The 16,419-nt window shown below is 38.4% G+C and overlaps 1 protein-coding gene across 7 annotated transcripts in view; it reads right to left on the bottom strand.

The window, feature by feature from the left end:
* PARD3 (par-3 family cell polarity regulator) overlaps positions 1-16,419 on the bottom strand; it is a 445,230-nt gene that overhangs the window by 168,369 nt on the left and 260,442 nt on the right. For all 7 annotated transcript variants that reach the window (XM_066551580.1, XM_066551588.1, XM_066551597.1 and 4 more), the window contains 2 exons: positions 7,405-7,593; positions 6,755-6,925 (listed from right to left, as the gene is read on the bottom strand). In XM_066551580.1, the coding sequence (XP_066407677.1) occupies positions 6,755-6,925; positions 7,405-7,593 (360 nt within the window). The remainder of the gene's footprint in view (positions 1-6,754; positions 6,926-7,404; positions 7,594-16,419) is intronic.

Genomic DNA, 16,419 nt, shown 5'->3' with positions numbered 1-16,419 from the left:
TTGGTGTGCCAGTTCAGAGTCACAGACCAACTGAGGGTGGATGAAACCACTGGAGATTATCTAATTCAACCTCCTGCCCAAAGCAAGGTCTGCAAGAGCAGGTTGCACAGTGCCCTGCCCAGCTGGGTTTTGAATATCTCCAAGATCAGAGACTCCTTAGCCTCTCAGGGCAAGCTGGGCCAGTGTTGACCTCTAAGAAGGATTTTTTTTTTCTTATGTGTAAAGAAATTTCTTGTATTTTGGTCTGTTGCTTCTTGTCCTGGCACTGGGCAGCCCTGAGAAGAGTCTGGATCAGTATTCTTTATTCTTTATTACTTTCATCAGGTATTTATAGACACTGACTGCTAAAGATCCCCTGATTTTTCTTCTCTCTAGACTGAAAAGAGAGAGTTCCCTCTCGGGATCCTAGCACTGACCTGCACTAAATGATCATATTTGTAAAAATGCAATAAAACCTCCCATGCTACAGATTGCCTGTAGCTCCTTTTCCATCCATTCTCTTAAATTTAAAAAGCCAGATTAAATTTTTTTTTTAATAAAAAAAAAGGCTCTACCCTGACCCTTTATCATTCAGATAAAAAACAGCTGTTTGCTAAAGTACTGTCTGTACCAGCTAGCCCAGCTGCTGCTTAACTAGATGATAAATGGACAAATAATGCAGTCCCTTTTACTTAAACACCACCATCCATCCTATTTGAAGTTATGTACATAAATATGAAAAAGGCTTTTGCATAAGAAGAGTGCCAAAATATTCAAAGCATAAACAAACTTTTTTTTTTAATGAAACAAGAATCAGACTCCATTTTTCCTTCAGAAAATAAATTGTCCAAATATAGGAATGCAAGTGTTATGGGTGTTAAAGAAGTCGGTACACAAATTTACTATATACGACACTGCATCCAGAATGCTGAAGCTCTTCCTGTCACACAGAATTATTCTCCAGGCTTTCTTTTTCCTTCTTATCTGTGTATACTGTGGTTAAGATGTTCAAAATACTACAGCTTCATTTTCCAACATAGATACTTTTAAAATACTATTAACCTATATCAAAGCATCAATATCAAAGGCATTAAAGAAACTAAGTTTTCATAGGACTGGACTAAATTTTCATTTTCTGGGTTGAAAACTGGCTAAAGAATTGGACACAAAGATTGATCTTCAGGATGGAGAAGAGTTGTAGATTCCCCTAGGAATCAGAGCTGGGAATAGCTTAAATTGATAAACAGCTTTATCAATGAGTTGGAGATGGGAATGAACAGGGAAATCACTGTGTTTGGAGGAGATGCTAAAGACTTTTTGACAGTTAAATTCCAAAAGGTCATCACAAGACTAATCTAGTGAGAAAGAAAAAACAAACCTGTCACTTACATTTCAATGTAGCTAACTCGGCAATGCACGCAGGGGAAAATGATGCTGAATATTTTATACTTGCACACATACTGGAAAAGAAAAGATGCTTGCTTGTTTCTCTTATAATGAAACTACTCATTTGCAAACTCTCAGTGATCTATCAGTCAATTTATTTCATGAATGATGAGGTCCTTATACGAACTGGAATCAGGACTCTGCTTCACAGTTTGCTCATTTTCAAAGGGAGAAAAAAATGAACAGACATGCATGAAGAAATCTGGGGATCTGCAAATCATTTGCAAAGCTTCATTTCAGGCAGGTTTGGCAAAATATTCATTCTGTCAAAAAAAAAGGTGGGGGGGAGGTCTAAACAAGAAAAAACCCTTGAAATTTCTCATTTTGAGGAAAATGGTGATGCTCTCTCACTTAATGGCAGACAAGTGCTGCCTGCCTGTGACATGAACAGAGTGCAGACAAGCAATCTGTGTCTCTAAGCTGTCCAGGTTGCAGGACTGAAAAGCACAGGATTCCAAAAGTAACAATTACCTTTATTTTCTTGAATCAGCACATGGAGCACACACCAGCTGCAGGGATGTGCCTGGCAGTTGTGCCCGAGTGCTGAGCACGTTCTGGCGATGCAGCCGCCAGCTGTTTGCCCATAAAGGCTAATCACAACAGCATCACTAATTAACAGAACACAGCACAAGGAACTCCACTGTTTCGCCTTCAATCTGAGCAATTTAAAAAATTTCAAACCTGAGTTAAAGATCTAAAAAGCTGATGGCTGCCTCTTCTGAAAAATGACGTGTTAAAAACTGGCCATATATGAATATCAAGACAATATTATTGTTATTCTCTCCATTTTTCCCCACTGTTTTCACAGCTTTGGAAATGTGTCTTAAAGAATCTCTCCATGCTTATGTAGGAAACTTGATGAGTTCACAAGCAAGGCTGGAAGCTGAAAACACAGAATGTAACAGAATGTTTAACTTTTTTTAAATGGGGGGCAAGGGAACCCTAGATATAGCCAAATCCCAAATTAAATGTTTTTGTTAGACTAATATAACAGTGTCCATCAAATATTCAGTGTGTGTTTTTATCTGGAGTGGGGTAACTGTGTTATTAAACACAGTTTTGCAAGGTTTGTAGTAGTGCAGCTTGCAGAATTCCACATTGCTGTACTCTGTATAGACATAATGCAAACAGGAGAAAAACTCAGATGCACAGCTTTGCCTTAGAGCTCATTCATAACTAACACTCTGTGCTTATATCAATATTTACTACAAGACAATTCACTTGAAAACCTGGATGGATTACACACTATCTTCTGGTGAGTCAATGAAAATTCTTCCTACAGGCAAATCTTCAGCAAAACCACAGCAGCACAAAATCTCTTTTAACCTTCTGGGAAGTTTGTGGTCTCTTTTGACTACAGTTATAGAAGGGCTGATGATATAAATTATCTCTTCCCTGCCTGTCTGAAGTCAAGATAATACTCTTACGGTATTTATGTACATTTACATTGTTGCTACAATTGCTCTGAAGGCTTAGTTTACAACATGAAAACTTGTGAAGCTGTTTGAGAATAATGATGGCATGGGAAAGGAGTATCCGGGGTCACTTCAAGTTTTGAAACAGTTTCATGTTCAAGAAGCCAAAGAAAACTCTCTGACAAAGACAGTGCCTCTGCAGCAGATCAGAAGCAACTGTTCTGCCTCTCTCAACCCAGGACAACAGAGGTTCTGTCACTCGCTTCTAGACAGCGAACAAAACACAAAAAGTACACCAAAATCGTAGTATAAATTGAAATTGAAACATGCAGAAACAACAATCTGCAGAATCATGCCGCAAAATTAATTCTCTCTCCTCAGCAATTGCGAGGGGTGATTATGAAAATTAACATTAAAACCAAAAGAACAGTTTCATACCACTAACTGCCTTAAAAATCCAATTCAAACTCAGTTTTACCAAAGAAAGAAGCAGACTGTGTAGTCTATCTGAAAGGAAGTCAGATTGACTTTGCAAATGCAAAACAATTGCTGGACTTGATGGCAGGGGAAAAAAAGACTTGGGGTTTTTTTGTTCTTTTTGCTGTTATTTTGTTGTGGTATTTTTTTATTATCCAGAGAGCAACTGCTTTTATCATCCAGATGTTCAGCACAATTATTTCTGCATTGGCATTATCACCCCTTGCACAGATTTCCCTTTTGAGACACCTGTGGGTGGCTCCATGGTGTGGCAGAGAATCAGCCAAGACCTGACTTCACAGGACACTGGAACAGAGCAGAGTGAACACTCTTCTTGGTGACACACAAAATGGAATAACACCAAACCAGTTCCACTTAACTGTAGTTCAGACTAACAAGAAACAAAGCTATGTTTTTGTCTACAAAGTGGACACATACGACGCTGAATCAACAAAGGAAACAAATCAGTTGAACAGGATATTTTTTCTGCTGGTTTCTTATGGTGACTCCTTTGAAAAACAAAAAGAGGGAAAAGAGCATAGAAAACACTGGGAAATGCTTTCTCAAAAGTTGAACATTTCTTTTTATATTTAATTAAACCAGTAAACCCCCCTTTCTGAGGAGCTGGGGGCATTTAGCCTGGAGTAAAGAGAAGGCTAAGGAGAGACCTCTTTGCTCTCTACAACTGCCTAAAAGGAGGATTTAGACAGGTGGGGGTTGGTGCTTTCTCCCAGGTAAAAAGTGATAGGACAAGTGGAAACAGTCACCAGTTGTGCCAGGGAAGATTTAGACTGGATATTAAGTAAAATATTTCATGAAAAGCAGAGTCAAGCTTTAGAACAAGATGCCCAGGGAAGTGGCTGCATTCTGCAGGTCTTTAAAACATCTGTAGGTAGATGTGGCACTTGGCATTATGGTTTAGGGGTGGACTTGGCAGTGCTGGGTTAATGGTTGGAGTCAATAGTCTTTAATCTAAATGATTCTGTGCTTCTATGGTGAGAAAAGGTGGGAGCTATTAAGATAAGGGTGTGCCCTTTTTACGCTTTTGCTTCTAATCTGCAAGCTCCTGAATTTGCCACCACTCCAATGTCATTTCTTTTTGTGTTCTAATATTAAAAATCTTTCCTGGTGGTTACTGGAATGTTCCAAGGGGAAAATTTGTATACCAGCATGTCTAAGCAATCTGTGTTGCTAAATTAAGCATAATATAGCCAAGACAAGGCCAGCCACTGCTGTGATGCTGTCTCCAGCCAGTTTTCAGGCCCCACAGCCAGCACTGAGGGACTGAGCTGACTAAAAACTGTACTCATATATGGCATTCCTGCAACATTCAGAAATAACACTATCACAGCTTATCTGTGCCACATCAGCTTAATAATATCTAAAGCTTAAATTGGTCACATTCTTGAAAGAGGATATAGGGTTTAATTGCAAAATACCAAGAAAAAAACCTCTCTTTGCTTTTCATTTCATTGAAGTCTGGGCATTGCAAGACTTCCAGAAAAGTGACTTCTTGCATACTGCTAGCTCAGCAGGTAAACAGCTTTATATCCATGCAAGTCATCCTTTCATCATATTAAAATATGCAAACAGTATTGACATGGTATTTCCTTTGGATAAGTGTGATAAAAGCAATAATTCCTAGGAAAAATTACTTACAAAAATTACTTTGTAGAGATGATTACTACAGCAATAGTGACATATCAATGCTTTCCTAATCGTTATAGCTGATCTTGCCAGCTTCTTAAAGAGTTGGGAAAATGCACAAAAAACCGTAAAGGAGGCCCAGAAAGACAGGGCCTATCCTGCCGTTGTGTAGGTACATTTCAGTGTATCTAAATCTGTTTCCACAATCAGTTCTTTTATCTTGAAGCACATATATTGCAGTCAGCTGTGCTGCTTTTGGCACCTGATTTCTGCAAAATAAATCATACTAAATGTCAAGCAGATATAGGGGACCAAGCTACTCTTGAACGAGTAAAAATTGTGCTGGATTCAAGGAGAAATGTCTTTGTTTCATCACTGCTGGATTACCTCCTTTGTGTTTACAAACACTGTCTGGATTAATTCAATCAAGAAGACTTTCAGTAGGAGAAAAGGAATCATCTTCTACATCCTTTTAGAAAAAAAATCCTAAACACAGAAATAGTGTAAAATATTTCACCCTTTTTATGTAATAATATGTAGTAGCATCTACAAACTGGAAATTGGGTAAAAATAAGGAACAGTCTCCAAAGGACACTCTGAATTAGGCCTAGATAAGGACATCACCACATCCAAAAAGTTCAGAATCCCTTCAACACTAAGCAAGACATGTTTTCAGCAAGATACGTTTGCAGCAATCCAAGCTGGCTTTCTAGCAGTGTGCATATATAAACATGCATGCGTACAAGTAAAACTTTGTATAAGCAGTTAGTCAAGAGGAGCTTAACACTTTTAAAAAGACTGGTGACTTTTTCAGAAATGATTTTATAATAAACTATGGACTGATTTTTTCTGAAGGTTAGATTTATGCATTAAAAAGCAAAGCATTCTTTTTTCCCCTAGGCAGGAGCAGTGATACTAAACCAATTTGTGCACATGATTTTTGAAGCATGATGATCAAGAAATAACATTCCTGATAAGACCTTACTATTTTAGCAAGAATGAAAGAAATGACTTTTAGATTTCTAAAAAAGAGATGCTTTTCTGACACGCCATTCAGCGGTATCCTATTTAACTCAATCCTTTCTTTAATTTGTTCTGAGTCTAATTCAGTTCTCCCCCAACATCAGTCCTTCTCATTATATGTCCATATATTCCTAGTATATAGCATTATTTACATTATTTACATTAAATAGAAGATAAACTATTAGAAATCATGAATATATTTCAAAACATCAACACATTATTATTGCACTAGAGAAGACAAAGTTGCAAATCATCAAAAGAATCACCACTTCACCCTGAATTCAGTAGTTCAACCTCCCCCACAATTAAGGCCAAGACAAAGTTTTGTAGAATCTATACATGAAACTTTTGTTTAGATAAAATATAATAATGAAACATAAGAGCTCTACTCTTATTTAAAAAAAACTGGAAGTGACAAAAAAACAAGTCAGTTAACACAAAGTCTATAAATGAAAGATCTAATAGACCTCCATAAAAAACTCCACTGAACAAAAAATCACGTAAACAGTGAGATCCAATTACAAAATCAATATAGTTTTATTCAGTGTTTCCTGTTTTTCATTGACAAAAATTCTCGAAAGAAAAACTTTATTGATCAGTAATAACGTTAGCATGTCTAACACTGAAATTCAGATAATTCTGTAGTTCTTTCTTTCTTTAGCTTCTCAGATATTATTTTTCAACTCCCAGAGGAAACATGACATCTCCTGTAAACACAAATACCTCAGAAGTGAAAATTGTCAATCCCAATATCAAAAGCTTATTACCTCATTGCATTTACTTATTCGCCTCGCCACAATGAGCTGAATCATTCCTCGTTTGTTCCCCTCAGTGGACATGGACCGCCTTAAGGTTTCCATAGCATCTTGATTTGTTTTGCCCAATAATGATTCTCCATTAACTGCTATTAGTTGATCATTCACTCGAAGCCTGCCATCCTGGAAAAGTAAAAAGTATAGATAGTTACATGAAACACACACAAAGGAAGCTTTGTCTACTGGAGAGAACAAAAAAAAAAAAAAACAAACCACAAATCAAAAGAAAAACATTCAACCAACTATACTTAGTCCGAAGGGTTTATGGGGAAATGAACACTGCAATAATAGCTTCCATTGCAGCCACTATAGGAAATGTCTATTCCAATTACAGATTTGCACTGAAAGCTATTATCATAATCTGTTTGCTCAAACAGCATACTAATGGAACTGTACCAGAGATGGCTCGCTCCTTCCCGAATCTGTTAGGGCTGTTTAAATCCTGGGACGTGCAAACACGTGAGTAGAAATCTAAATGTTACCTCTGATGGTATAATTGGTGAACACTAGAGATCTCACTCCTCTTTGATCTATGGATATTTTCAAAATAACTTATTATGAAAAACCTAGGAAGACCAAAGGACACAGATATTCCCTCTTACCTTGGATGCTGCTCCACCGTTAATGATGGACTTGACGAAGATTCCTAAATCAGCGTGGTTTTCTTTTGACCGGTTACCTTTGACACTCACGCCAAGCCCAGCTGACCCAGAGTCATTCAGTGGAACTTCAAAAGTGAGGAATTCCCTGGTGCCATCAGGTGTGAGGACAAGCTCCTCTTCTTCTGCTTTCTGTTGGGGAGATTAGCATGGGATTATAGAACAGAATTTCTCTGGGAATTCTCTTCCCCCTACAGCTATCAGCATTCAAAACTCTCTGCTTTTTACTACAATGCCACAATATTTTCCACAGTAATTATGTGAAGAAATCTGCAGAAATAGTGTATTTTCAATCACCTCCAGCTGACGCCTAGGTTCAGAAATATCTTAAATATGTGTCTAAGTGCTTCTCTCTCTAGTAAAGTAATTGCATTACATGTCATTACTGAATCTGCCATCAATACTAACTCACATGTAAGCTGCTCTTTCATTAGCCAAAAGAGAGCTTTATCAGAAATATTTTCCTACTTGCAAACCTACAGAATTTTTAAAGGACTATCATCAGCTATGGAGCTTTGCAGTCTTAAGGAGAAACTAAGTGCAAGAAAATTAAATTCAAAAATTACTTGTTCCCCTTGTTTTATTTAAAATTATTTGTGTTAGGAAAAACACAGATAATTTTAAATAAAACGAGCTGAGATCTGCAAAAGCCCATCTCTCTGGTGTTGCCAGGCTAAATCCAGCTCTGAGTGCCAGTTTTCCTGTTTTTCCCAGCTCTGTTCTTCACCTCTGTCCTCTTACCCACCTCTCTGGATCTTTGTTGTCCTCAATACCCAGTTTTAGCCTGGCTGGGAAAATCCCAGGTTTTAAGCACCCTGAATTACAGTCACAGGCCTGCCACAGCTGCCAGCAAGGAGCTGCTCAGTGACACCTTTCCATGCATCCAAAAGCCACACAAGCACAGGTGACTGGCCTCACCCTTCACCTCCTGCCAAATGCAGGGCGGCAACAGACTGGGACCAGAGACCTGGCAGTGTCCCCACAGAGCAGTGACACTCATGGGGGGCAGCAGCATGAGCACAACACCCAGGAATGAAAGTGGCCATGCCCTGAGGAGCAGTGCTCATGTCCAAGAGACTTCTGACAAAGGGAGGAATGGGAGGGACAGGCTGTTCACCAGCCCTATCTCTTACAATAGATGCTGTTCACTTGATTCTGATCCTCTTTCAAATCTAACAAAATGGTTATAACCACTTTTGGTGATAACTTTATCAATGAACAAAAAAAGTCACACCCTTAAAGGCATGATTCTCTGCTTGTGAACCCGACTGTGCCGGGGCTTTTTTCACCCACATGAAGGAGAAAGAACATACAGCAGAAGGTGCACACTAGTGTCCAGCATCAGCAGTTCTTCTCTGGAAGAATTAATCTGGCCAAATTTTCTTAGCAACATGTCACCTCTGTTTCTGACACTGATTTCATACCAACTTTTCCCACATCACTGATCTATTTGCAAAGCTCACTCATATGAGTGAGAACACGTATGAGAAGTTAACGTGCGCCTGCTGAGCTGTCCCTGTTTCTTAAGACTTGAGGAAATGCAAACACAGCCTATGGCAAAGAGAGATGTGAAAGCCATGTGGAGTACAGCAGACTGAGATGATCAATTTGGGCACAAGCATGCTAGTTGTGTCACCATTGACCTAGAAATGCAGTGCAAAAATGTCACATGGGAAGGCAGTCAGACTGCTGAGAGAGCCGTGACAGCTGAGGGAAGAAAAACAGGAGTTTTATCTTTTCCCATTTGTTAAAAGTGTGAACCTTCATGTGTTCACCAGCCCTTCCCTTTGCACTAGATTCCTTTTGCTTCTAACTAAGCACAATGGTTCATCAAAAAACCCAACAACCTCCCCAAAACAATGAAAAAATTAAAATACCCCTATCAACATGCCATTGCTAGGCTGGCTTGCTTGTGAATCCCACTATTCAAACACATCTCTTGGCCACACAAAACAGCATGACCAATGCTAGCTGTGAGGAATGGAAAGGTGAATTGTGACCAGTGAAAAACACTCTACCTACGAGATGTTTCCCAAATTATGGGAAAATTACCACCCTAATTTTCCTGCTTGGCTCACAGAAGCACTAGCTGCAGCATACATTTGAAACCACATTTTGTCAGATGGCTGCAGAATAAAACAATCTGAAACAGATACATGTTATTTTACAGTTTCTGTAACACTGATCACTTTCATATTCCTTAATAAATACTAGTAGGAATAAAGCTTGTAAGCCAAAAGAGAGATAAAGCCAAGGTAGGATGTGTGGCTTATCCAAGAAAGCAGATATGCTTACTGAATTTTTGTTTACTACTGTTAAAATAAATTTAGAATCAATTTCCCTCTTCCTCCAGTATTTTCTAATCTTCAAACAATCCACCAAAACTTCAGGCAGCAAAGCAGTCTCCCAGGCCTGTCAGGTGCATTTCTATATGACAAAGGGTCAATTGGAGTGAGCATCTCACAAGCATCCCCAAAGACTTGGCTAATGGACTCTACCCTACCTCTCTTCAGTGAGACCAAAGAGCTGCATTATCAGTTCAGCACTGCTTTATTGTGAGGCTTATGCTTGCTTGTTTCCTGCAATCTTGAATAAGGAAATAAGGCAATATCAGGCTACAGACACCTGAGTGTGCAGCTGACATGTGAGGCCAAAACCTGTACATGAGTGAGCAGATCATGCTCATGAAAAAATGAGAAACAGCAGCCTCAGCACTGGATCAGAAGTACAGAAAGCATGAGAAAATTGCTCAACTCACGCAATGAAGAAAATTACCACTACAACAGGCTACGGCTAAATTAAATTTCTTTAGGGACCTCGTAGGATATCTACAGTTTTTCCCACCTAAGCACACTTGCTTTTCCACCATATCTGTGTCTGGAATTTTAGGGACATAAGAAGCCTTTTGCCCTCCAGACTCTGTGTGACACCTGTCAGTATGAAACAGCATGCTTGAATGTAAAGTTGAAAAAAAAAAAAAAAGGAGAACATTAAAAATGTGGCTTTCAATAAAAACTGAACTATAAACTTTCAAGAGCTATGGATATGAAAGTAGCAAATTTAACATTTGTGCCACACCACAGTATCAAAGAAGGTTTTACTATGTATGATATATTGAATATAACGTCATAATACAAACCTTGGAGCAGTACCACATAGTGACAAAGAAACTCTAGGCATGCCATAAAGAAGCCAGTCACAGAGAATGGGAAGGAAGATTTTTAGCCTGCTACTACAATATTTTGAATCAAAGTTGTAAAGATGAAAACAAAACAAAAAAGCCCCAGCAAAATCTTGTAATGGCTGAATCCTTTGTTCTCCAAAGCCCTTTAGAGTACAGAAACATTAAATGTACAGCAACTCTCCCCAATCAATATAAAACCAGCTATTATAAAAGAGTAAAATTTGCACTGAAATTGTGTTGAACTTTAAGTATTTAAATCTAACAAATCACAGAAATTCCCTAATACATCCATGAGACAGCATAAAAATGCACAAAAAATCTAAAATGCAGCATTAAACACTTTCTGCTGAGAACACAGTCACTTCTTAATTGCAGTAGCTTCCATTTGATCTTGATACTCTCTAAATTAACAGCTTCACTATGTCAATCAAACACCTCAACACTATTTTCATGATTAGTTGATCTGTAGGAGAAATTTATTCCGTCATATATTTTGACAGGCCAGCAGTAAACATGCAAGCAAAATTATGTACTGTGAACCCTGAACAACAAAATTCAACTCCCTTAAGATTTTTCACACACTATGTCCAAAACAATTAACAGCAGAACAATATTCTGTTCAGACAGAGGCAGCTGAGGAAAAGGTCATCTGAAATGACTTCAGTTGGATGAATGAAGCTGCTCAAGTATGTAATTTATAATAAAAATTTGATTGGTGATAAAATATGTAGGTGACTTTTTTGGCTTCAAAATCATATTTAGCATCAATTTATTCTAAACGACATTTGAGATAAGTTTTTCACTTTTTATATACAACATAAATATATTGTAAATTTAAATATAAACTTCCTGACTAGAGCAAACTTACGGCAGTGTTTTGATGTATACAGAGATTTTAACAAGCCGTAAGATAAACTGGGGGGGGGAAATTGTTTTTCTCTTCCATATAACATTATCCTCTACCTAAGTTCTGATCTGAATCATAAAATCAGATTTAATTTTATAAACAACATTAACATAGACTTCAACAGTTAGAGTGCCATTACTTTTCTCATCATACTAGTAACAGCCTCTAGTCCTCTTGATCCTTTTATCACAGAATTACAGAATATGTTGAGTTGGAAGGGACCCTGAAAGATTGTTGAGTCAAAGTCCTGGGCCTGTACAGGACACCCCAAGAGTCACATCCTGTGCCTGAGAGCATTGTCCAAATGCTTCTGGAACTCTGTCAGGCTGGTGCTGTGCCCACTGCCCTGGGGAGCTGTTCCAGTGCCCAACCACCCTCTGGGTGAAAGACCTTTTCCTAATACCCAGCCTAAACCTCCCCAGACACAACTAAAGGCCATTCCCTAAGGTCCTGTCACAGATCACTAGAGAGAAGAGATCAGTACCTGCCCCTCCTCTTCCCCTCAGGAGGATGTTGAAGATCACAATGAGGTCTCCCCCAGGCTGAACAGACCAAGTGATGTCAGCTGCTCCTCACACAGCTTCCCCTCAAGGCCCTGCACCATCCTCATTGCTCTCCTTTGGACACTCTCTAATAGCTTCAGAACTTTCTTATCCTGTAGTGCCCAAAACTTCACACAATTTCCAAGGTGAGGCCAGACCAGTGAGGAGCAGAGTGGGACAATCGCCTCTCTCAAGCAGCTGGGGGTTCATGTTTTACACACTATTGTTTGGGACTTCCTCCCTCTGCAGGACCTCATCAGGGTTCAGCTGGTGAGTAAGCAGCATGAGATGAGTGAAAACAGAAACTGAACTGCAAAGAAAACCTTCCTCCCACCTAACGGGGGAAGCAATTTTCAGTCAAGCCAGGACAGGTTTCCTAAGTGACTCGCTGCTGCTGCAAGTCTGGCAGCATTCTCTCCAGTGAAGTTCATTCTCTTGCAAGCTTAGACCTGCTGCCTTCTCAGCAGTTATTCAGTCACTGAAACTTGTCTGCACATTACTTTGTGACTATGTGTACAGAAATGTGCTCCTGCTCCCTTTCACAGAGCCATCAGTAAAGCTCTGCATCTGCAGTTATATATATATATAAACACATGTGCATGAAAACTTTCACAAAGCTCTTGAATGCACACATATATGCATGCACACATACCACACACCCTTATAAGTGTATATATATACACCACAACAATGACATTCATATGATTAATTAACTATAGCACAAACACTACCTAACAACTTGAGTGACCCCATTCACTATTCAATTTACCTGTCTCAAGTTCTGTTTGTGCAGCCTTCTAACATTACAGTCCTGTTAGCAACTGTTTAAATACTATTTTGTTCATCTATCAACCTTTTGTCTCACAAACGTGTCTTCTCTCTTTACAATTTACCCAGATGGAAAACCTGAAGTTCTCAAAAGATGAGTTTGGTGGATGTGAGAGCTCTCTAGGAAGTGTAGGTTGTAAAACTACTGGGAATTTCAAAATCCCAAGTTTAGTCATTGGGTTCCAATAACGGGGAATTCTGACCTAACATAACAGCTTTTTCCAAGATATTTTTAGTCTTTAGGAGATTTTAATACAGCATCTATTATTTAATTATTTCTGATAAGATAGCCAAAATACTAAGGAATCATAAGCCCTATAGTTTGGGAAACCAATAAAACTTGTCTCTGTATTATTGTAACAAAATAGAATGCAGCAGGATATATGCAAGAGAGGAGATTTCACTTAGCTGTTGTGCAAAGACATTCTTAACATCAGAGGTGACTCAAACTGTTTTGCCCATCAACTGGGTGACACTACTGTCTTATCAGGCCACCCTCTAAACTGAGGCACACAAAAAATGATGACTCACTCTCATCTTATGCCATCACATACACAAATGCAAAACAGCTTCTTTGGTCAACAACAGTTTTGTGGGGGGGGGACGTTTAGTACTTATAAAAATGTAATGTATTACTGCTGGAGGTACTGAAAACAGAGCAATGCAGGTGGCCTGAAACACACCTCCCCAACAACAGTAGAGGGACCTCCTTGGGAGGAGTAACTGAGAGCTGGTGCATCCCACCATGGGGTGGCATTAAAGAAAAATATAACTAGAGCAATTCCATAAGCAGAGAAAATCCTGCCTAATAATCCAGTAGTGGCATGCACATTCCAACCCAGTTTTCTCCTGAAATATAAGGCCATTTATCTTTTTTTTTGGTTTTTTTTTTTTTTTATCAAACGGTTGTGTTGCATTATAGGTTTTGAGGACCTAAAGTGTCTACTTACCTGGTTAGAAAATTATACAGGGCTTGAGCCAACTAAACAACCAGAATTCTTATGCTTGCTTTCTTTTTCTATATCTTCCTAGACTTAAGAATTTTAATATCTGTCATATGTTAAATAAACACTAATGAATCTTATTTGCTCATATACAGAGACTCATTATTCATATTAGCAAAGTTAATATGTCACATCTGGCAATGATTGCATTCATTCAAATCAAACAGCAGCTGCTAAATATCAAAAACTAGATCTGAATTCTGAGATTTTATGGGAAATGTGCTCTGCTTTAATCTTAATCCCATCAAGGAAGAGTTTTTTGTGTATTAGACGTGGATTAACTTTGGTAAGTATTTATAGGCAAAAAATGCTAGCTCATGAAAGTACTGTAAAACAGCCCCACTGCATTTCCTGTTATGTCCATTTTAAGGATTTAGTTTAATATCAAAAAAGATGTTCCACATGCAAAAATAACTTCAGTTTAAAGGTTTGGATGGATTAAGATATGATTTAGAAAAAAATTAAATGCTTTTCCAAAGCATAAAAATTCAAGCATGTGATTTTCATTTAAAATGGAAATCAAAGCTCTGCAAAAGCCCATGTTTAAGTACATCCACATGTTTGTTACTTCTCCTTATAATAAGTTCATTGCTTGACTTTACTTACATTACTCTCCCTAATGCCAACATCTGATCTGGGCTGTCATAGAAACTGGTTTAATCAAACAAGATTCTACATTTCAAAAATTGATCACACCATTAAAATTAAATTCTGTTGGTTCTTAATCTCAGAACTTCTCACAAGGACCAGTCTGTTGCAGGTACCATAATCACTGTCCTTTATTCAGGCCAACATACTCTGTTCAAAACTGCTGCCCTATTCAAACTTCATGTCCCTGCTGTATGTCCTGAAACAAAAACACGTGATTGTAATGCTAACTCTGTTTCTTTACACTTTGCTTATCCTAGAGAAGTGAAAACCAAGGGATTAGGTACACAGTAGGTGTCTGTTCTGCCAAAGAAGCCTGTAAAGCTACAGCTCTCTGCACTATCCTTTCTTCAAGAAAAACTTCAATGCCCAACACACTAATGACAGAGCTCCCTAAAAATCCTCTCACTGGCCTATAGGATTTAGAAGACCTGAAAGACTAAAGAAAGAGATAAAGTCTGGAAAAGACAGACAGGAAAAACAAGTTGAAAAAGAAATAATGCCTATGTATAAATCCATGGCAGGAAACACATTCCTCATGAAGTAATGCCAGTATGGAGAACCTCAAAGGGATCTGTGTGTCACTCCTATTTCTGCTGCAAACTTTCAGGCAACCATTGCAAACCATTTCACCTCACTATTTTCCCTGCATTTAATATCAAGGGAGAATCAACACCAAGAGTCTAAAGGCAATGATGCAGTAAAACAAGGTTTACTCCAAATAAACAAGTTTGTACACACAGGTGTGGCTTCAGGATGACACTGCAATGGTGGCACTAAGACAACCCTAGCACGGTGCAGGGACATGTATGTTGTCTCCCATGAAACTGGGAATTTTTCAGCAAGTGTCTTCAATGCCAGTGCTCCAAAGGCAGCCACAGCTCCCTATGGTGCTGCACAAAGCCAGTTTCAATGTGCCACACCACATCCCAGGTAAATCACCAGCTGCTAACAGTCAAAACTGAGCCTGAGGGTCAGTTCTAAGTACTGCATTATGCAGAAGTTTATGTTCCTTATCACTGAATGTTCCAGGAAATTCAGACTGGTCAAAAAGCATTCATGATCACAGCCACTTAACTGTTATATTAATTATTCAGTAGGAATTAATGTCTTATCTCGAGTCATAAATGTGCCAGAACATGCATTTAATACTGGAGTATCTCCTATGGTAAAAGATTGAAACCACAACAGTACCCGGCAGAAATCACACATTTACTACCTATTTCTTTCATATGGCCAGTGATCTAAAACTTGATGAAAATTATTAGCTGAAACCACTCAAAATTGCAGTAAAAATGCTTTTAAAACATTGTAATCACCCTTATGCCTCCCACCATTAGAAGATAAAAAGGTACAAAAATATATCTGCAGCATTCCTAAGTACCATGGAGGAAATAACAGCTTAATCATCAGTCAGTCCTTCAATAAAATCATTCTGTACCTATTGATAACAGCACTGCTGGGGGTATAGTCTGACACTAGTCCATCTATGATTTTGGCTCAATGTTCAGACATTTGGATCACCAAGCTGAAGGTCTATATAGGTGCTAAATAGGAAGTGTTGAGAATTTATTACAGCTTTTAAAAAGTATCTCTGGATGCATCCCCAGTGACTAGGTATCTTGAAATAATGCAAACAGCTTCTAAGCAAAAGACAAACACACATGCACTTAGAATACATCCTCTTAAAGCTCAACACTGATTGTGCTATTTTTCCACAATAATTTTCTATCTAATAAACAATACAAATCATGTGTTTCTAGGCATTTACTAATATTGCCTCCCATACAATATGAAAACTTATGAGCAAAAAGCGTACAAAAGTAACTATTCATTAGTTCTTAC

This window comes from Molothrus aeneus, chromosome 1 (assembly GCF_037042795.1).
Source record: "Molothrus aeneus isolate 106 chromosome 1, BPBGC_Maene_1.0, whole genome shotgun sequence".
NCBI classification, from domain to species: Eukaryota; Metazoa; Chordata; class Aves; order Passeriformes; family Icteridae; genus Molothrus; species Molothrus aeneus.
Note: the sequence above shows the minus strand (reverse complement) of the source record. Positions and strands in the feature narration are given on the sequence as shown.